General features: G+C 36.5%; 1 protein-coding gene across 2 annotated transcripts in view; it reads right to left on the bottom strand.

Annotated features, from left to right (window-relative positions):
* The window catches only part of LOC135165360 (probable serine/threonine-protein kinase dyrk2), a 113514-nt gene that overhangs the window by 67446 nt on the left and 22161 nt on the right, over positions 1-23907 (bottom strand). For both annotated transcript variants that reach the window (XM_064126569.1, XM_064126571.1), the window contains exon 2: positions 365-2225. In XM_064126569.1, the coding sequence (XP_063982639.1) occupies positions 365-1867 (1503 nt within the window). In that variant the 5' untranslated portion in view covers positions 1868-2225. The remainder of the gene's footprint in view (positions 1-364; positions 2226-23907) is intronic.

Here is a 23907-nt window from a genome sequence, read left to right as displayed (position 1 = left end):
ACAGTAATTTATGCATTTCAATATCGATTTATCCATCTGTAAATATCTCAGATTGTTCCCGCTCTTTTCAATAGCCTCGTGAACGTCTGGACATTGAAATCCCAAAGCAAAAAGCGTCAAAAGTATTGCAATAGGCCATACATCGTGATTGAGATTCCCCCCCCTTTCCTCGACAATGACTCGACAAACTCACGCTCACTTTTATTGGCCAGATGTTGATCGATTTCAACGATATATGGAGCACTAACCGCATTGCAAAACCTATGATTGACGAAATCTAACTATTTCACGATAAACGAAATTCATCCTTCTCCCTAATGAGGGCAATGCAGTCAGATGATTAGCATGATGAGATGTGACTTACCTCATCCCGAAATGATCTCTGCTGAAGATTGGCCCAGCACATTTTGCAGGGACATCCTTCTTTCTCCCTTACAGCATCGAGTCTCTCCCTCTCCTTTGTACCGCCAATACCATTGATGCCAGTTGCTTCTGGTGGTGGTGGTGGTGGTACCGGTGGTGGTAATGGACTCGTTGCAACTTCAAGACTGTCTGAACTTGAATTATGACGACGTGGTGGCGTTATATTTGTTGGATTTCTAACGCTAACTGGTTTAGTTTCACTCAATCTAGCATTCCTCTCAGTTTTATAGAATGAAGGTAGATGAAAGTTCATTGAACACTTTGTTGATTGTGGTTGGGGCTTGAGAAAATCATCAAGAAGATAAAAACTCTGTGCCCTTCCTGATCTTGTTGATATTGCACGTGCTTCGATTGTTTGACCCTTGAGTTTATCTCTGGCGTCTTCCTCCGAGTGTCTTGTCCTTCTCTTCTGATCCTCACTCTCAGAGAGATCATTGGAATCCTGGTAGAGTCTTCTGCTGACTTTGCTGGACCTCTGGGAGAAATCACCGCTGTCTCTGTACGTATCTCTACTTGTTCGTGAGACCCTCGCTGAATAAGAAGTGGGTTGAGGATACCTTATTGTCTTTCCAGATTGTCCAACTGTTGAACATTCGCGTGGATTATCATGACCATTTTCAATCAAAGAGACACTCATGTTCTGTCCAAATGCACCAGGACTAGTGTGAGATACTTGAGCCACTGGTGTGCGCAGCAATGCACCCAAGGACCTCCACTTGCGGTCCTGATTATTTGAGGTTGGTGACACAGATGCACTTGTCCACTTCCTGTCATTCTCCTGCGAGGCTATCGAATTACAAGACCACTTGCGTTCACTCGATGGCGCTCCAGATGATGTCAGAGGAAGCCACTTCCGTTCAGATGATGGAGGCGTCATGGTGGACCCGTTTGACCACTTCCTACTGGTCTCTGAGCCACAAGATAAGGGGGTCATCAATGAATTTGCCACTGATAACTCCTCCCTTTGCTTCGCCTTCCACCAGGATGATGTTGATGCTGTAAACAGAATCAATGCACCACGCAGAGGATTCTGATTTTTCACTATTTCCCGACTCTTCGATGCCTCCAGTAATTCACGATCCTTAATCTTCGAGGATTGCGAGTACACGCATTCAGAATCATAGAATTTTTGTTGACAATGACGCTCTTGCTCCTCCCGAAGAACAGTTGAATTTGTGCTACGTAATCTAGGTCGGGTTCTTACAAACCCATAGTCATTACTCTCAGGAAGACAATCGATCTCCACTTGTCTCGATGACGACTGCTGAAGGGAACTAGGACCACCGTAATGCTGTGCCGTGGACAACTGTAAATTTGGTTGTTGAGGAAGAGTTGATGTTCTGGCACGATGTCCTCCGTCACCAGAGGTCCGTTGGAGACAAGAGAAACTTGCTGAGTGCCGTAAACTTGATGGAGGATTGTTTGGCTGACTGACGCCCAACATCTTATATTATAATTTTCAATTTCAAGTCTTTATTTGGGTGAATTACCTTACTCCTCTCAGTGCGATGATTATCTACACTAATTATTGCTTAATTGTATTCATTCATCATCACAGGTCATCGAGTCTGACCTCGCTAGTGTTCTCTGATGTTCACGGCTCCGCCGTACACGTTTCATCTTATCTATCTCAGATTTTTTGATCTCATTAATTCACTATTCGTTGGCTTATGGCAGTGTCGATTGTTGTTTATCAAATTCAATGAATTCGTGTGCGTTAGTATGTGGCAGGTACGAGTTGAGATGTAGTGTCGATGAATGATGAACTCTGCTTGATTTATTTGGTTTATTGGTGAAAGGATCTGAAACACAAATAAGGAAGGGCTCGGGTATTGCAACTCAAAACGAAAATCACTAAGTTCTTAATGAGCATGATTATAATCTAATTGATGATTATAGCATCAGTCGAAGTGCATCCATGTTTTTTGTTCTGATGCATGAAGACAATGGTGAATGTGATATTACGGTATTTTAATTACAACACAATAAAAAAATAATAAATCGTAGTGGAGTAGTATCGATAATGTGTAATCATGAGAGGTCTAATCATGAAATAAATGTAATAAGCGGGATTAATAAAATCAAAACAAATCAACAAAATCGTAAGAACGAAGTGTGTAGGAGTTTCTCAAAGACGAATTCATTCTGAATATACATCATCTTCAGGGTGCAGATTAGGATGTCTTCATCAATAGTGATGTTAACTTCATTAATATCAGCGTAGGTTTTTATTTACATCAATTAGATAGTCTAGACTGTAATTATTATCATGGGTGGTCTGCTCTCATTATCTCCCTCCAAATAATCATTTAAAATAATATAATGTCAATTGTTTAGCGTAAGTCTGTTTAGTATATGTCTGTACCACCAACACGTTATAATATTATTGGTGAAAGGTACTCAGGCAGGAAAAGTGACACATACAATACGTATATTGAGGTAATGTTTTATGCTTGAGTACAGTGCGGCGAATGCAAAAGACAAGGCCGTTGGTGGCCTACCGGTAATGTCTCAGGTACCTTTGGATCACTCTCCCGTGTTTCACCTGGGGTGCAATGGGAATAAAAAGTTTGCCTCCATTTTATTACAACATTATGTTGCAATCTAACAATGACGTGTAATGGCACTGGGTGCCTCATAAGAATAGAATTCAAGTGGTTACATTATTTTTCATCACTAGGTGAGTTCGATTGTTGTCTGCAATGCCTCCAAGAGGTGGCATTAAATGCTCGAAGAATTTGAAATAATTGGTACTGTAACTGAATCAGAGTTATTTTTTCGCTTGAAATATTTTATCTTATGAATAATCATGAATGTGTATCGAGGCAACATCGTAAGGCCATATATTTATGAAATCATTCTCACACCAACGCAGAAGGAATTCATTGTTTTACGTGCACCTGACTAGTGATGGACGGATGAACAACGAGGAATTTCAACGACGTAATCTTTTGCTATTCGCTCTGGATATCCCAAGTCAACCTGATTCTTATAATTACAACGGAATCCCAAAACCGTAACTAATTATTTGACTATCGAGTGGAATGTATGTACATAATATCATGCGATGTTCCAATTTTTATCTGGTGAAAGAGGCGAAGAATTTCATTTTGAGTCATCATAGCTTCGATAAAATGATAGAAAATTAATAATCACGTTGAGGACTCGTGTAATTGATTAACAATTGGACGTATTGGAGATGATTTTACTGGCAGATGTCCACTGCATGAATCATAATTACGTTGATTTTTAAATATTGAGATTTGATTAGTGTTTGATGATAATTCACGTCGGTTATTTACTTCTTTCTGACATTACAAATATTTTATAACGTCATGAAACTAAAATTATGGCCAACAGTCGCTTGTTTCATTTCCATCATTTTTCATGCACGCGTGATTTTAGTTCACCCTTAAGCTTCGATTATCTGTCTTGAAAATTCTGACTGTGTATTTTGTGCCATGAACTGACATTTTTATGGCCAAATCGCGTGATCATAAAGCATCGTCACGGAGACAGAATTCCAAGTGTGTGCCGCATACTCGTGTACTGTTCGTCCAGATATATTTCGATGGAAAACAAGGGATTCGAGAGGAGAAAATTCGAGGAGGTGGACCGCAGAAGGTGCGAGGAAAAATCATTTGAAAAGCTCTGACAAGTAAAAAATTGAACGATGAAAATTGAAAATTGATTGAAAGTGTTTTCTCCTCAGCATTAAATATTTTTGTGAATGAGGCTACGAAAATTTAGTCTCCCAAGTCCCATAGTATGAAAAATAAAATCCACATCTCGTCGTGGAAAACATATCAGTTTTCCTTACGTGCAGTTGTCCTCTTTGCTTTGGGCTCCGAAGGCAATTGGCACGTGGGGGAAGGTGATCTGTTTACCAAGGCTCGGGTATGATATGCACTATTTTTCTCAGTACTAATTTTTAATTTTGAAAAATAACCCTTTCCCACCAGCATAAAGGTCAGCACTTTGCAACTCGTTGACTTTTTTATGTTCTTCGCTGATAATAAATTATACATTTTGTCGTCATAAATGACGAATGGGCCATTAATTTGAATTGACGTTCGTAGACCGCAAACTAAATTGCAACATAGATGATAAAAAGAAAATCAGAAGCCAGAGATATACACAAAGGCTTTCCCCGGGCGTGTAATTCAAGGAGAGTACTTCTGAAATGTTGAGGAAACCGGAGGGGCGAATGAATGGAACCAAGAAATAATCTTAATAAAAAATATATATAAATGAAAGGCCAATTTGTTGGTGAGATAATCGCTGTCGGATCTCGTTTAATCAGAGGTCAGGAGGACTGGAATTTTCAGATAATTGGAAAGGTCTCTTCCATTTCTTTCATACTGCTCTGCTCCAAATGCTTCATATTTCTTTCATCAAAATTGAGGATCTAGTATTCCTCAGGCACAACCTCCACTTCTTCCCTATTGACTGTAGCGGTCAATAGTTTTCCTTCACAATTTTTCGTGCAATTTTTCAAAGTTTTTTTCATATTCTGTTATGGACAATTTATAATTTCATTGAAAAATCAATGAGAATTAATGCTCTTCACACCCAGAATATTATTTATTCGAATCACATTGAGATCATCACGTGAGAGGAATGGAGTTTATCTGAAGACATAATTGACTCTCTAATTGCAATTTTGAACATTAGGATTTTTTTTTGATCTACATATTTATTTCTACTAAATGAACAGTTAATGGTTTCATCGTTACCCCAATAATGAAGAAAAATTTACAGAAAAAATAATTTCTTTTTGTTTGAATTATTTCCAACAGTCGTTTTTGGATTTTTCCATTATATCTGATTATATTATAAAAAAATTCTTTTCTATTTCTATCTAAAATATTCTTAGAACAAGCAAAGACTTCTAAGAGTGTTACGTTATCCAAAAGAATTCGATTTATTTGAGTATTTTAATCAATAAAATCAGAAAAAATTTGTGTTTTTTTTCCTCCATTGAATAAAAAAAGTAAAATTTTTTCTTGTGAACGGTTAAAGCGCAGGTGACATCCCTCGGTGGGACTGCTCGCTCGTCAGCTCATTCGGTCACGCAAATCTCTCCCTCCCACCCACAAATATTCCAATATTCGTGATCTCGCGTTAAACTTTGTGAGTTGTCTCCAAGAACCAGGAATTAAAATTTTCTTTCAAATGTCTCCCCTGCCATCTGTTTGTTACCGTTTATTCTGATTTGCAATTACTCAGTTTGAGGGATTCCCCGGGGGTAGCGAGTGAGGGAGAGAGGGAGGGGTGTGGGAACACGGATGAGGCGGGACGACGAGAGGGAACTCATTAATCCGGGAAAACGTGGTTAATTGAAGCGGCTATTACAAAACACGGTCCATTGAGGATTAAAACATAATTAAAATGGCTTTTTTTTTTCAATTTGAGTTGAAGTTTCACACGGGCCAGTGGCTTGATGCTTCAGATTTCAATGATTCAGTGTAATTTTAATGATGAATCAACTGCCTTTGTTACGTAAAACAAATTGAAAAGCAGATCGAAATGTGAAAAATGTGGAAAATTAAACTGAACGATCTGGGCATGAAAAAATGGCGACGAATATTGGGAAATTTTATATTTAAATATTTTGTTCTCGTTTTTATTATTTAATTAATACCCTCAAAGGTCAAAATCCATTTTCTCTCGCTCCATTTTTTTCATTAAAATACCAAAAATAAATATTTTTCCAACAAAAAATCACGTCAAATTTTTTATTGACTTTTCGTCGGTGAGAAACGACTCATTTTTCCCATTAAAAAAATAATTTCACTCATGTTTTCTACCCAGTGATTAAGGTACCCATCAGGATGATTCTCATTAGCGTTCCGCCTTGTAAACTTGATACGAAAAACTTTATTAAAAAAATAATGAAATCATTTATCACAGCGTCTACCGATGAAAAATCGTCCCACAGAAAATGCCGCTTGCTCTGATAAAACCGTAGAAAGATTCTAATCCGTTAATTACTCGGCTGTTAATAGCCGAGGAGCACATGAAGCCATTACGTTTCCGCATTCGTAACTCATTCGTTACATTTTTTCATACCTTTTTCATCTCTCTTTTTATCATTTCATTCAGTTTTCACTTTTCAGATCTCAATTTTGTAAATTGATGGATTGAGATTAATTCAGAAAGTTCGGGATTTCTAATTAATGGTATTTCACCATTCGAGGAATGACCTCGAGGTCTTGCTAAAAAAAACCCAGAATCACTATTGCACAATTGAAATTATTGAAACTCAAACGGGCGGCCTTTGTGACTAAACCCACACGTGAAATCGGTTTATACCTGCGAACACCTGTGACCTAACGATAATCCCACACACCCAATCAATGGGATGTGGCGGGTGAATGGTTAAATCATTGAATTATTTCAAAATAATGAAAAATTTATGAATTTTCTCTTCGTGCAACTGAAATTCTTTAATAATCCGGTTCGACTCTGGCCCTTCAAAATTAATTCAGAGGACTAGGGAGTGATGGGCGGTGAGGGTCAGGCAGGCGAAAATAAAACAAACGATTAAATGAATTTCTAAATCCCATTCGCTTGAAAATAAGCAATCAAATTGTGAATATAATTAAAATTATCTCGTTAAAATTCATTTTTCCGTCATTACATACGAGATTATCACATTCCAAAAAATGTTGAGAGTGCAAATGCTTCAATATTAATATTCTATGATTTTTCTGGGGGAAAATCCTCGAAGACGTGCATATCAGAATGCGAACTAATCCTCCTTAATTAGCAATTAAAATTCCCCCAGAAGTGAAGATATATGAAGTAATTTATATTTGACACTCTGTTATACGTAGCATCACGTATTTACCCCGAGTACACCACATAAACACAAATATATAGTTTGCATAAGCCGGACTCTAATGTACACTGTACCTATATCGCATTACGTTCCGCGTGTGTCCAACAAACCGCATTATATCGCATTAACTTGGTATATACTGCGGGTAAAGTGTTCGTCTCAATTTCAACGAGAGACGCTTGAGGAAGAGAAGAATAACGTTTGAAAGACGCATACATGCCAGTTTGACGGGCTAACCGCTTTCGCAGTTCTCAAGAAACTAGACCCAGGTCTTCCTCTTATTGAAAAATAAATTTTTAAAAATGGCGGTAAAGAGGGGGAGGGGGAATAAAACGCATATACAATTTCCGCGAGAAGTGAGTGGCGTTACTGCGCCTGCCAAGTGATTTCTAACTCACGGACTGGTGATTCTCTTTAATCACTTCGGTGGTATTAAGATTTTTATTCATTTGCACTTATCGCGGAGAGTGCTAATATGTCTACAATTATTTTTTACATTTTTATTCTTTAACGGTTGAGATCAGGATAAGATTTAAGACGTGACGGGTTTAGTTACTTTATCCAGTTGCTAAGCACAAATTAATTGTTTCAAATAGTTCATTTGTACTGATGAAATTTATTCGGATTGTTTATAGTGGATGCATTGTTTTTTTAATGATAAAGGATGGGTTTTATCATAATTTTGGTTGAGACAATGAAGGATTATATGCATTGAAGGAAGGTAAACCTTAAAATATTTAGAAGTGGTAAAATTTGAGGGGAAAAATTGAGATAAATATTCTTGACAATGCAAACCATCTGACAAATCCATTATTTAAAATCTCAATTGATTTAAGTTCAATATGTCACTCAAAACTGTAGAAAATTCATGAATTTTCATCGTCTGCTGGAATATCATTAAATTTTCAGTAAAATAATGTTTAAATTCGCGAATCAAACCCCCATTTTCCTGTCAAAACGAATTCAATGTCAGTCTTCCGGAAATGTCTGGCCAATTCTCCATGAAATTTTAATATTCTCCAACAATGCCACACGCAGAGAAAATAAAAAAAATTACTCATGATTATTCCATAATCTCCCAGTGAAAATAGTATTCAATAAAAATTACGGAACAGTTACGAATTTTTTCAGTGAACCCTCCATATTTTTTTAAAACCTTCTGGATTTTTCCTGAATGTTCACTAAAAAAGTGCCTAACTGTTCCCTAATTTGACCGAATATTGTCTTGACCAGCAGATTACAGAACAAGCACATAATTTTTCAGGAATTTTTCTCTCTATCCATCTAAAAACAAAACTAGATTAGTTCAAGCCCATCATCATCATCATCAGATTCATCGAATGAAATGTATTGTTCAGTAGCTTTGACTCATTGCCAACAGTGGGGTAATGAGTCCGGTGAGTGCGGGGCCACAAGTCCGGGGCAAACGATGGTTGAGACATTGACGTTATTATCCAATCGGTAATCGTGCCCACTCGAACCAATCGCCCTCTCGAGGTAGCTGAATCATTAGAAGATATCGTGCCCAGAGGATAGAGAATTGCGGAAATGCCGAGAAATTAGCGGTTTTTACCCTCTCATAATTTTAAGACCAAACTACTGGTCATTTCACCCGGGATTAGGACTATTATATCGAGTATGCCCCGAGTGTCATTAGCGTCATCCGAGCGTTTCCATCCACGGTTGGCACCTAAGATCTCTATTGAAACTCGATCGAGTGCAACCGGTTATAATCTCAAACGATTGAAATAACATTGTGGCTATTTTACACTGTGTATGATGCAATAATCATTTATTTAACGATGACGGTGGATAAAAAACAATGAATTTTAGATAAGATTTGTTGGAATGCTCTTACAATCCAGTGAATTTGAAAAAATATTCTGAGTGAATTATGCGATTGGATATTAAACGGTTCATTTGTTCTACATGTTGAAAATTTGAATGGCACTCGTGGGTCTTATAACAATGCAACAATTTTCTCATTCGAGATTACTCCCCAAGATTATAACACACACGTTTTAAAAAAAATATATATATAAATTCCACTCTCCGCCCTACACCCAAATAACTTCCAACAATCGAATTTTGTTTACTGTTCTCCACAAGAATTTGTCTAAACAAAATATTAAATAAAAATTTCCACTCAATTCGAAAAAAAACCTCATCTTTCGCTATTCACACCCTTTATTTTATTCAAATAAATAATCATGTTGGGTGTAATGTTGATAATGATGATATGAAGAAAGGAAATCATCTACAGTTTCTCAAATGAAATTCCTACGAATATTGGAGCGTCGCATCGTAAATCACATTCAAACGACGATTAAAAAAATCATCATGCGGTGAGAGCGTGGGGATGAAGAGGGAGGAAGAGGGGGAGGTTGTCTAGTGGCGACATGGGGCACGAATAGTTAGCACACTCTAGATTAATTTGGGTCAGCAATTTGATTCTCCGAGCGTGTTACAGTTTGTAGGCTGTTTCAGTTGTCTCGCGGTGCGAGTCAACGCAACTGGTGTTGGTATGTTCAACAATAACCCGAAGAATTAGTGAATAACAACTGAACGAGTGTATCTCACGAGGGCGGTCTACCACGGAGGCATAAATAAGTAGGTGAATGCACACAAGACTGTATGAATTATGATTTTTTTTTTTCCCCACAATTCCGAAAGGCATTCTGACACTGGGACGCTACAACTTTATTCGTTATGTACGAGCGTCTCCAGTCAGATGTAGGTTTACTGTATCTGGAGGATTCATTAACTTAATCCTGATGTGCGTTACGGAGAATTGGATATTAAGAATATATTCTGGTGTGTCTAAAGGATTCGATATGAAAGCGCAGTTATTTGTATGGGAAAAAGGAGGTTATCCTGCACGAAAATGTCTACGCGAACAGAATTTTTTTTTTTAAATAACGCGCCTTTTTTGGTAATCTGCCAGTGAAAAGAATATTCAGTAAATTACGGAGCAGATCTGGACTTTGTCCTGAGAAATTTCTGACAATGTGCGTAAGTGTTCCGTAATTTTTACTGAATACTATGTTGACTGGTAAATTACGGAACAGTGACGTAATCTTTAAATAATTTTTCACTCCGTGTAAGGTGTTTTTGGAGGATAATTTTGTCGCGCGTGAGTGGATTATTTCATGGAATAACTTATCGAAAAGATTTTTTAACGATAAAAAAATACATTCAGCTTATCAGGGCTCGGTAATCGCTCGGTCCCGCCCCGCGGAGACTCACGATTTCGGAAAGAAAATGAAATGAAAAAAAGGGTTAAATGACCAGAATCACCCGGTAGTGTTAACAGTCCATATGCATGACCATCCACCTAATATCGATTTGTCACGGTATTTTATTCTCCCTTGGCATTATCGAGATCGATATCACGATGACCCCAACCGACCCCTCGACGCCATAGCGGTTCGTTTGGTTATCGGATATATCCGTGACTCCGTTTCTTTTTTTTTTTTTCTTTCATATCCTCTCGTATATTTTTCTCTTCAACTCGCTTTCTTTTTGTCTCGTTAGCCCTTGACGTTATGGAGATGAAGGGACTTGCGCTTTGACCCTTCGATATTCATCCGAAGACGGGTCACGGATGCATTATGATTTGAGAACATAAAAAATTCAGGGAAATAAATATAAAATACGGGATAATATTCAGTTGAAGAAGAAAAAAATAACGTTCTCCGTCTCCATTATTTCATTATTTACAGAATTATCAATTTGACAGCGTCCGAAAGTCAAAGGATGCTGGAAAATAGCAGATAATTTTCCATAAAGTGCAGACGGGATGAGTTAATCGGACCGTGAGAATTAACTAATGATAATTAGTCCCGTGATAATGAATACCGTACATAGGAAAACGCGAAAAATAAATCGTGTGATGTAAAAGGCTCTTCTGTACCGTTTGATCGTGTATTTATATTAAAACCCAGTGCACTTCGCCACTGCAATGTGAAGGATATAAGAGGATGGAGAAAAGACCAATGTATGGAGTTACCAAGGGAATATGTATGCGTGGGTGTTCACCGGGTTCACAACAGAACAAGACGCCTCGCGTCTTTCGCATTATCTCGTTCGCAAAGTGCTATATATTTCGAGGCTTTCGTACACGAATATGTAATTTCTCAAATAGTGTGGGTGTATTTCCTAGTATCAGTAGGACGTTACTGCACCTTAAAAATTGAATTCACCAGTATAAAGTGAATTAAAATTATTCCAAAATTCTATTGACTCGAAAATAAAGCGATACATTATTTTATCAGAAAAATGCAAACAAGATGCAACAAATTATTGATAAAGTACGTCAATTTTACGGCTTCTCAACGAGTGTAATTTTCAAGCAACAAATTTTACGATTGAAAAATGGCGCTTGTCTCTCCACAGAAGGACCGCAAATCGTTTCGTCGGATACCGGAACAGTGTAATTTGGTTTGGGCGCAAGGCCACGCGCGCCTCCAGTAAATTTTCCCCCTAAACACTATCGTCTCATTTTTATTCTCCAGACGTTCTTCTCTGTATACACACGATTGTTGTGTTTTTTTTCTATTTTTTTTTTCTTTTTAATTTCAATTTTTAACTCGAGTTTGCCAGAAATACGCGATTTCCGATGGATAACACCTGCCACTTCAACCATCGCCATAGGATAATATAACACTGACGAAGGATCTACCTCTTTCCGGTTTACATCCAAGAATAATATCTTCCCTCTCTATCTCACCAACGTTTCTCCACATTTACAACTTATATAACAACTCGAGAGAGCTCACACTGGTTGTGCCTATCCCTTCGTGATTCTGCGCACAGGTATAATATCCTTGGTTATAATGTTGGTTATAGCGGTTTATGGGGAGCTTGTCTGGTGTCTACGGGTCACTACTATCCAATGCAGACGATGTGGAATGGACGAGGAATTTCTACAAAATTTTTCTATTCAATCGGCTCTCAAATTTTCTGGTCAAAATCGCAGGACAGAACAGAGGGAAAAAAATACATTTATTGGCATTCACCAAACGAATGACGAAATACCGGAAAATATCAATATCATCGAATGGTTTCTAGTGAAATATCCAATTTTCTTAAACTATAAATTTACCAAATGGTAAAATGTGTGGAAAACTTATTTCATCATAACGTTGTCAGAGTATTTTTTAGCAATAAATAAATAGTTTTCATTCGTACGGAATCTCTACCATGTTCTGGTTAAAATTCAACGAAACTCATAAAATTTGTTTTTTAATAAATAGACAATTTCTTTAAATACCATGAAATTTTTTTTCTTGAAATTATCTAAAAAATCATACGAAGTTTTGTTTGACCAAAAGTGTTTTGCATGTATTGACCCCACAGATGTAGATTCCGGCTTTACCAACAACTTTCATTCGGAAGCGAAAACACTAAAAGAAGAAAGACTGGAAAGGAATATACAGGTCATGTTGAAATCACTGTGCATACTAAATAATAATAAAAAAAAAAAATAACAATGTGTATCAGTCGGTGTGACGCATTGAGCACGAGACAAGAGGTGTAACAAGAGGACGAAGGTAAGGAGATCGGGCATTAGATTTGCGTGTCGAGTGGCTCGTTAGATCCGGCATACGCGGGCGTGCGTGTCTCCTACTCGTAATCTTGGTCTTCCCCCTTAACATCGACGTCCACTGTCGTACGCACGCGCGTCCTCAGCAGTCACTTAACCAAAGGGTGGGGGAATTGAGCGGGTATATTCGAAGTTAAAACGAATTCTTCGATATCAACGTGAAAGCGTCCAATTAAAAACTACACGGTTATTCCTAAGCTCCTCGGTCATCCTCACCCGGACATTGCGTGCTTCCGCGCTTTCATTTTTTTTTCTCTATTCGCTTATTTTGATTACTTGTTTAGGACTTGTTATTTCTAATGAGAAACGAATCATGAAAGTTTGATCTTTAGGGGAAAGCGGGGCATTAATTAAAGGAGAGAATGACCAGCGTTAGTCATTATTTTTGATAACATGTAAAATTTTTTTTTGTGAAAATAAATAATTAGTTTTTATTGCTTTGTTATGTACGAGGAAATAGGGGCTTATCAGCTTATCAATCGGGAAATTGTTGGTTTGCAGAGTTGTATGAAAATTATGATAAAAAGAAAACAATCTTGTTGAAGGAGTAGTTCAAATATTTACGATTAAATATTTGTTGAACGGGATTTAATGAATCCACGAAATGTGATAACACCGATAAATCCAGTGATAAAACGACCGGGTACCACCGTTGAAATGTGTCACTGGCATCAAGAACACCTTCAACCCACTCCAGGACAAATGTAATCTCTTGAATTTTCATCTCAGCTATGTGTTAGCCATGAATAGACGCTTAATTGAACAACTAGGGCCCAGGTTATTGGCTGAAGTGTCACCGCTCCGGGCCCACGTCCCAAATAAAATTTATCACAAATGTGTGCTTTGGTCACGTGTCATGAAGTTCTCACGGATCTGCATTTACCTTACGGCATTGTCTCGGGGAGCTAGGACGGGATGTTAAATATATCTACGAATAAGATCGTGAATTTCTACAGGTTCGTGTCGACTGGAACTAGAGCTTACAGGGTAATAAGTGACATAGAAATTGAAAATAATTATTTATAAAGGAAGATACAATAATTATCACCAACTGGAGATTAATTATGGATCAATTGATTGAGGAAAACGAGTGATTTCTCATTTTGAAAAAATTTGTTGGAATCATTTGTTCTTTTCTAGTGTTATCCAAACAAAAATTAATGAAAGGAGGAACGGTAAGTTTCAATTATAATTAAGATTAGCTCAGTATCTGCACGGAGAGAAAAATTCCTGAAAAATTACGTGCCGGTTTTGTAATCTGTCAGTCAAAAGAATATTCGGTAAAAATTACAAAACAGTTTCGCACTTTTTCAATGAACTTTCAGGAAAAGTCTAAAATTTTAGAAAAAAAATGCGTAACTATCCCGTAATTTTTACGCAATACTGTTTTGACTGGTAGATTATGGAACCGGCACGTAAATTAAAAAAAAAATTTCTCTCTGTGTATCCCTTTAAATCTAGTCGAGGTCTGTTCTGAAGAAAATTCTGTCGTTTTGCAAATTTAATGGTTTTTTTACGCCTTTAAATACAAACGAGGAACTGTCTCTCAATCTCGAATACAGAAATGATGAGACAGAGCAGGTAAAAATACAGTTACATGAATTTTCAAAAAAAAAAGTCACCATAAAAACCAAAGAAAGTAGAAAAGGGAGCATTTACAGTACAGTATTCAGATACGTGACTAGGAAAACTGGCATTCACTGACCCATGACTTGGTAAAACGAAGGAAGAAGTTACTGGTGGGGCTAGTGCCTGTCCGGGTGAGGATCACGCCCGTTCTGGTCAACTCCCACGTCTACCAACTATCAGCCACACCAATTGTTTTACCGTAAACCTTTCTACCCCACCTCAAAGACCTATTTATTCAACTTCTATAAGCAATCTGCACTCTCACTCTGCTTAAATATTAACAATGAGCCATTGATACGAATTTCACTGGTCCCCATTTTTCCATGAAACAAGTGGAGAAATTACTCTTGTGTAATCAGTACCATAATTATCATTTATTTTTAAAAATTCGCAATATCCCTCGAATGATCATTTCCCGTGAAATATTTTTCCATTACATTTAATTAATTGTTCATGTCATTTTACGAAACCGAGTACGAGGTTCTTTCAACTAATTATCTCACTAATGATTCCTCTCTCTTCTCAGTCATTCGATAAAATATTAACAGAAATATTTTATTTACAAACACTTGAATGAATTTAAGATATAGCGTGTGGAGAAACAATCAGAAAGTTCGCTTTCAGGGAAATTCATGAAATATTCGAAATTCCCAATTATCATAAAAACCAATTCAACCACCATAACCATCATAATTATCCCTTAATTTCGATTTCATGGTATTAAAACAAACATCGTAAGACATAATTAAATCCATTTGAAGTGTGATATTTAAAGAAAAACTCTGAATGTTTTTAATACCAAACTTTTCAAATTTTTTAATCGATCGAAAAAAACAATTATTACTATTGCGTTTGATGGGACTCCATGGAAAGAACTTTGTAGCAATAATTAACAATATTTTCCACCAATTGTTCAATCAATCCAGGTCATTTCTTCATTCGGAAATCGTGGAGAATATAATTCCCGAAAAAATAGATAAATTTATAAAACGATGATGACTAATCATTTGCTATTTTTCTTCGGTTTTAAACGACAGCTCATTTTATTTATTTATTACTGGATCCATAATAAGGCGACATACCTCAACATTCCATCTAGAGATGAAAACATCTTGATTTATGAAAAAGATCCAACAACTCGATATAAAACATTGATCGATGAAAGTACCGAAAATCGAATGAATGTCTACACCGAGTGTAAGGTCAAGAACGACTACCTAACACGCATACACGCCGTTAAGATACGACAGGTAATGGACTTCCGTGACTATGGGGCAACACATGTTGTACCGCAGTTTAGACGACGAGGTGGATTCCCCTGTCCTCCTCGAGCGACCCTTCCGGCCATCCATCTCGACTAAATAAATTACATATAAATATTTAAACAGCCCAGTGCGCCGAATCGATTCGATTACGCGTTAATTACATCATGAAGAGGCAATATTCATCTATCTATTTATTTATTTTTCCGTGTAAACTGACGAGAGCCAAAACCGTTCATAACATTTTTTTATTCATAACGAGATGAAAAAAATTTAATTCATGTGGTTGTATTCTGGGGGAGATGTGAAAAAAGCTTGAGGCTGTTATAATTATCGATACACGGATCGTACCAGAATATTATCTCGCATATGTAGCTGCAATTACGGAGAATAGCTCACATCCTGACGGCAGTGGGGTTGGATCTAGAGCAAGCCAATCCACGAGGGCAAAACCCTATTCTATAATTTGCCAACGTGAAGGTTTCGTACTTGTGCAGCATTTGATTAAAAAAAAAACTTGAAAGTTGATGGATAAACTGGTTGATACTACATAAAGAATGATGGGAATTTTTATATAAATTTTTCGTCATTAATTAAGTAGATAATATACGGTAATTAGTTGTTATTGGAACAAAATCCTAGATTCCAGTGATTTTCTGGTTGGATAAACTGCACATTGACAAAATTCTCGTTTTTTAGTTTAATTACTCCATTGAAACTCAACAGAACTTCAAACTCATAGTTCCAATCAAAGTCTCAAATTTCTCAAAACAGTCAAAACAGTCGAAAAATTTTAACATGCTTCCGCTTCACTATTCACTTCTTCTCGCTATTTTTTTTTCAAATGCGAAAAATGAATCGTCGAAAGGTAAAGGGCGATTGGTTTTCATGGATTCATAAACTTGACATAAAGCCTGTATCTTTCCCACGGTCTCGCGTGACTCTAAACTATACCAGTGAATATTCGGTATTTTCGGTTCGTTGAACTACACTTGATACCTTTTTTTTTACCTACGATGATTTTTCGGGAGAAGTGAATGAACTTGATGTTGTTGTACATTATTTTGAATGTAACGTCGGTTCTTTCGCGTTAATTGAGGGAAAAAATCGGTCTAAAAATCTCGTTTTATACCACTTTTCCCAATTTTCTCCAAAAAAGAACAAAAATAAATCGTAAAAAATTTAAATTATCATTTTTCTGCTCTTTTGCCTCATTCAAAGGGTTTTTTTGACACTTCAAAATGAAAACGCAATAGTTCAATTCGTATCCTTCGATGAGAACTGGACAGATGGCACCTGAAGAATTAATTGCCCTAAATTAGTTACCGCAAATATATAATTAATATGACATGAGCTAGCAGTGATTATTTTAACATTCGTCATGGCACCTCACTAATTATTCCCTCAATTTCATAAGGTACTTAGTAAAACGTGACACGAAACGATAGTGAATAATCTTGAATGGAGACATATCCATTGTAGCCATATTGGCCGTCTGCTCACGTGTCTCATTATATCACGCACTTTTTTCCCTCCAGTTTTCATCGAAATACCGTGACCAGTGTAACTGACCCGCACACACCGCACGCACGACATTATATTCTCATTCAGAATTTATAAAAAAAAAAAACAAGTGGGAAATTATTTTCGTATTGCGTGTAGTACAGCCATTTTTGCTAATACATTAGCATTATGCTTCCAAGCAGTTCTGTGGCCAATCAATCCCCTTTATTTTATCTTAATTAATTACGTGTTGCTTCGGAATGAAAGCGTTGTAATATTTTTTATCTAAAATTTTTGATTTTTTGATTTTCCGTAGATATAACATAAAAAATCAAACATTTTAATTTAACCCACCATAATGCGTCGTTTAGAATTCAAAAAGTAAGAGTCATGAATTGTAAATAATGCAAGATGAGTAAACAAATTACGGATAATTTTCCACGTGAGAAGAGCCCTCAGAATCAATTAGATGTTGACTCATCGCATTACCTGAACATACGGGTATATGTCATTACGAAAAAATTGTTCACATGCATTTCTTTTTTTTTTCTCACTCGACTCCTTGCCACTGCAATCAAGATCATCGTGAAGCGATCGGGACAGGAGATAACAAATCGGCGTAACCGCGCGTGAGACAGACGTATGGGGGCCCCGCAAGATATGCTCCGGATATTACCGGCATGAGTCGAGTTGTCAGAATGAAAAAAAAAAAATGTTTAAAAAAATTTAAATGATAGAGAGCAACGGGCACTTCGAATATTGAATAATCATTTTTTTTATTCGCTGTGATGCATTTTATGTGCGGATTTCAATTGATATAAAAATTAAATGCGATCTCGTGAGATAATTTACTGATTCTCTTCATAGCAAACGATTAATTTTGTTTCTATTGAATTAAATTTCTTTCCAAAACGAAAAAAAATGTTATTAAAAAAATCATATTACTTTTCTTGTTTATAGTATTCAATCTATCGATTATTCTACTACAAAGGAATTTTTGAATGCATTCAATATTATATTATATTCTCAGACTACGCGTTTTTAATTAAGACGACATCGACATTTAATACTTTAAACCAAATGACCTCCGAAAAAAATAAATGTCAAAGGGAATTTTTCCGGTCAGTTTTTAAACCTAATTATCATAATATATATTTATTTTACTTAATTTAAAATTCAATTTTGTCCCTCCAATGTAATAATAAAAAAAATTCTCCAAATGAAATTAAAGCCCATGACACATGCACTCGCCCCCAATAAGAAAATATCATTGGAATAATAAAGAGTAACCGAGTAACTAATAAATGTTCCCCTCCTGAGAATAAATGTTACCCACAGTATACCCAATGGGTAGTAATGACTCCGAGCATTGACTACCGAGTATATGCATTCATGACATACGACAGGAGGTAGGCAACCAAGTGACATTAGTCCGTGAGGGGGTTTCCAACCGCGCCTAAACGAGACAAAACGCACCCCCGGGATGTTAACTGTGCAATAAAATGAATCCTCAAGATGGCAATCAACCTGGAACCGTACACGTGCGTGCGTGCAACGAGAGTGTAACCACTTGTATTATTTGCATTGGGAGGGGAACAAGAGGAGGGGTCAGAGAAAACTGTATATTCCGGTGTCATTATGGCCAATGGGAGCCGATACGCGGGATAATTATTCATCATGAATTATTGAATATATTCAAGTTTGTTTTTGTTAGTGATAAATTTCACTGATTTATTCAAAAGTATTAATTAAAAGATGACACATATTACTCTCTCTAACTTCATAATTATCACGGCTTGCGAATAAAAAACTTTCAGTTGTTCATCAATTTTTTCTCAATTATTGAATTTCAAAAAATTTTTGTCTCAATTTTTCTCGGGGGAATTTGTTAAAATTTTTTCTGTCAATATTTCTGGAGGTCTATCAGATTAAATTAATCCAACCTTTTATCAATTTTCGAAGTATCCCTGGCAGGTGAACGATAAACAAAAACTGATATTAAAATTTGATCGAACCTACAAATGAGATAATTATTAAAAACTGAAGTTATCCCAACTCTACTAACTTTGTCTTATTATTGAGAAGCAAAATGGAACTATGAAAATTGCTTTCAGATCTAGACAAAATAGATAATAAAAATACTAACGATAACAACACTCAACCATTTTTTTAATTAAAAAAAATGAATTGCAAACCAGCCCACTCCGCCTAATAAAATAACCAAACGACGATACTACAAAATTATGTATAAAATAACATTCCTAATCCTAATTTAGAGTAACTTATTAATCCCGATGTGCCACTTGGTACCATAACTATTACTATTTTTAATACTCCACATAACTATTTATGATAATTAAAATCCTAGCGATTCTTCATGTTATAAGAATGGTAATAATGAAAAAAGGGTTAGTAAACATTGAATAGAAAATAAAAAATATGGAGAGGTCATCGCACCTCTTTAACGAATATGAACAGTCGCGCCTAATACGCCTGGTCGCCAGTATCACCTTGGGGAGCGATATTCCGACGCGCGAGGCCAGAACCAATCGGTTTACCGGCTAGCGACCTCGCGAGAGAGTCCTTTTATTTTAATCCTTCTCACTCCCTCCACTACCTGTACCCTTTTACTTCTCATTCTACAACATCTCTCTTTATTCCTCCTTTCTCCACTATCGTCTCATTCGTTTATCGTCCTCGAGCGGGTTTCAACTTGTTGGAGGATGCAACTGTGGATTATGTACAGTTCGAAACACCGAAAATTGTCTTCCTGGTTTTTACTCATATTTCAATTCAACTCCATCGCTATTGTCTATCCATCAATATTCTTTTTTCATAAAAAATAGAAATTGATGATTACCAAATGGAATTTTGGAGAATTCAAAATTTTAATTTAACGAGACGAAGAAACGAGATCTAATTTCAGTTGAATTTTCACAAAATTAACTAGAAAACCGGGGAAATTCTAGAAAATCCTGAATTGTTATTTTTGGATATTTCTCAGCGGAGTGAAACGACCGCCGAAAAGACGCCACGAAGGCCTGTTCCGGCTCGCCAACTCTCGTTTTTTTTTTTCTTTCCACCTCTATAAATATTTTTTATTCTCCTCCCGGTTGCCCCCGCCCTGAGAGACAGAGAAGAAGAGTCACGTTAGAAGATTTCGACTCGACCGAACGTTAATTGGGATAAAAGTGAATCCTTCTTCTGTTATTTCCCCAGTGACTCATCCCAGCGAAGAAATATTGCCCAAGAAATCTCACTCATGGACATATGCGGGAGACAAAAAAAAAATATAAATGAAAGAAAAAAAGAAAGTGGACGAGATGAAAAAAAAAATGATTTTTCGTGTCGTCATGTGGCAAGCGACAACGAGATCTGCCTGGCATATCGATACACGCGATGTTTATTGTTTGGTCGTGTAACTTTCAGGGATATATGGCTCTCGTTGAAGCCCCTGCACTGAATCGCCAATTTTTTTTTTTTCACTCCGACCACCTGTTTCCGAAATTCGATCGAATTTCCTTCGTCGCTTTTGCTCGCTTCCTCTAGCGCTCGGTACGAAAAAAAAAAAAAAAATTACACCATCATCTGCTGACTATCGAAACTCGTGAGAACATGACGGGAATAAATATTTTTGGAATTAAACTGAAGGGTGGGGATTAGTGCTTTCAACGTGATAATGAAAAGTCTCAATTTATCAAACAAAAATAACCTTATGATTTATGGATTTCATGGTAAGTTGAACTGAAAATAGAATTTTTTCAGGGAGTTGATGAATAATTAATGCATTGCAACCGTAAAAAATGAGCCTTTCAAAAAAAACATCTTCAAATTTTTTGAGAATTTTCCACGAAAAATTGACTCAACTAAAAAGTGAATAAACGCAGAAGAAGAGGATTTCAGTCAACGATTTAATTAGACCCTACAAGATTAATAGACGCCCTAATTATCTTGATATACCCAAGAAGTGTTTACCCTTCGTCAAGAAAGACACAATGAGGAACAATGAAGAAATTAGAAAATAGAAGAACTGAAGAACAAGACAGTACTGGTAAAAAAAATCGTGACAATTGCAAATAAAACAAGAGGAACTGATTATTTTAGCTCTTACTTTAAGATGTCTGCAAAGCCCTGATATCAAAATTGTAAGCTCAAGAGAGAAGCTATTGTCATTGTTAATCGAGTCAGAGCTAATCACTACCATCTCACCGCCTCTTTGGCAAGGGTTGGAAAGATTAGCGATTCCAGTTGTACTTGTGGGGATCCAAGATTTCGACTGCGTGCTATGGTATTGTCTAAGATACCACCGGGAGCGTTCAAAATTAATAGCTAATTAATAAAATTTAATTGCCCGAAACCATTGACTCCGAAAAAATTTGCAGATGCTGCACCATAAATACATCGAAGAGATATTCAAATATCTAAAAACTTCTAATTAAAAAATTTGAAATACCTAATATTTTATACTAAAATAATGTATATGAATTGTAGAATGAACATGAATACACGTACAGTAATTTCCACTTTTTAGATCAAGTTTTGTTGGAAAAATTATACTTGAGAGTCTAATTTTTGTGATAAAACTGACCTTCATCCCTCGTTTCACCCCCTGGAGGTCTAATTTTTCCCTAAAATTCCTTTCTGTGTGGCGTAAATAACCCAACGCTGGGGTTTCAGCACTTTAAACAAAAAAAAAAATATAGATAAAAGAAAAAAAAACGAGGAGGAGTATGAAGACAGAAGGGTCCGGGAAATAGCAGTTGTTGGGGGGCACAGCGCCATGTCCACTGTAGCTCGTTACTTGGCCGCGCATTATCAATCAACATTATAACAGCATACAACGGTCTCCAGTGACCACTCACTCTGTACAAACATCCCATGAAATTCCCCGGGGTTTCCATAAATGGAATAAGTCGAGTTTACTCAACTTTAGGTATTAAATGTCATTATCGTTCGGTATTAAAAATTTCTTTAACAACGTAAAGCACGATATTCGTTAAAATTATTATTATCATTTGCAGTTAAACATCTAATTCTAACTCTTTACATTTAATTTTTTTTCACTCATTAAACTTTAGACCCCATTTAACTTTTTGATTGGCAATATTTTTTCACAGACTTGTGGAATAACTGCTTTGACAGGAATATTTCTATTTTATTTTGATCTCGAGGATATTTCATTAATTGCATGAACCTTTCAGAAATTGTTAATTTATTAACATCACTAGTCAGTTTACCGTGAATAGATTGCATGCAATCCATCTTTACTTCGCTCGAGGAACGAACGAATGTTCTGTTGAACAGTACATGAAAATAAACTCTCACTGAGGAACTTGAAGAACAGTTTATGACGCTAGAGGACAGCCTTTCTTCAAATTTCAACAGATGCCTCAGATTAAACCGCTTTCGAGTTCACAGTACAAGCGACAATAAAAAAATTCTTTCTCAAAATTCTTTTCCCAGTGTCGTAAATCTTTGTCTACTAATTTTTGCACAACAATGAAGGAGTTATTCTCGAATATTCCAAAAACGCTGGATATAAAATTCACAATAATTCATAGGGCGTCATAAAAAACACCGAACAACCGCCTTTTCCCCACCGATTACCCAATCTAAGACTAAGGGATAACACGATAATAATCATAATTTTTCACGTAATTAAAATGAGAATTAAAAACAATATTACGGAGCACTATCAACTTCTCGATTTTTTTATGCGACAAAAAAATGTCAATAAATTCATTTAATGCATAACTTAAACAAATTAAAGTTGGTGGCCATCCCTTGTAATACCTCAACCCCCCCTAATAATTTAACCTATTTCCAACTGAAAAAATCAAAGACAAACAGGTCAAAAAAAAATCTCAACAACCACTTCCGTTACCCCTTTAAATCCCTTTAAATTAACAAGTCTAAGCATCAACCCACCACCTGTTGACACCTAGAATATTGACCCCAACAACTCCTCAATATACTATTTCTCTCTTTTCCCAACCACTGCAAATCCCCAGGGAGTACTCTTCATCCAAGAATGTCGTTTACAACGTTTTGTGGCAAAGCGTGGCAAACCGCACTGTTTTATTCCGCGAAATCTTCCAAGCGTGAGTGTTAACGAATCAACGCTGGATGAAAGGAAGAAAGTAAAATGGCATCACCCAAGTTGTATGCACTTAAAAGGCAGTAAAGAGAATGAAGAATAAGAGACAAACAACCAGCAAAAGTAAATCTCAAAAAAAAAAAAAAGAGAAATTTTTTTTACCTCCTCTCTTTTGTTATTTTATGTTGTTGATAAATAATGGCTTTTCAAACTCCTTATCGTGGAGAACCTGCTTGCCACCTGAGAGTGCAACGAGGAGAGACATAACTGGCTAACCGGTTACATGAATAATGCCCGTGACAAGAGAGAAAGAGAGATGGGATAAGGGGAATGGAGGGGAACGGAAGTTGCAACGCCCCTATAACGAGTGTCAATGTTCATTAGCCTCGTGCGGGTGCACTCATGACGCTGAGGTAATATTATGCGTAAGTACATGGTTTAAAAAATCATTCATAATTCATTCAGTAAAAGTAATTTATCCATTGTAAAAATAATGAATTAAACTGAGTTCATATTACTGAGGGCCGTGAGACTGAGGTTCTCA

Source organism: Diachasmimorpha longicaudata, chromosome 8 (genome assembly GCF_034640455.1).
Source record: "Diachasmimorpha longicaudata isolate KC_UGA_2023 chromosome 8, iyDiaLong2, whole genome shotgun sequence".
NCBI classification, from domain to species: Eukaryota; Metazoa; Arthropoda; class Insecta; order Hymenoptera; family Braconidae; genus Diachasmimorpha; species Diachasmimorpha longicaudata.
The sequence above is the reverse complement of the archived record's forward strand: the minus strand, read 5'-3'. Positions and strand labels throughout refer to the sequence as shown.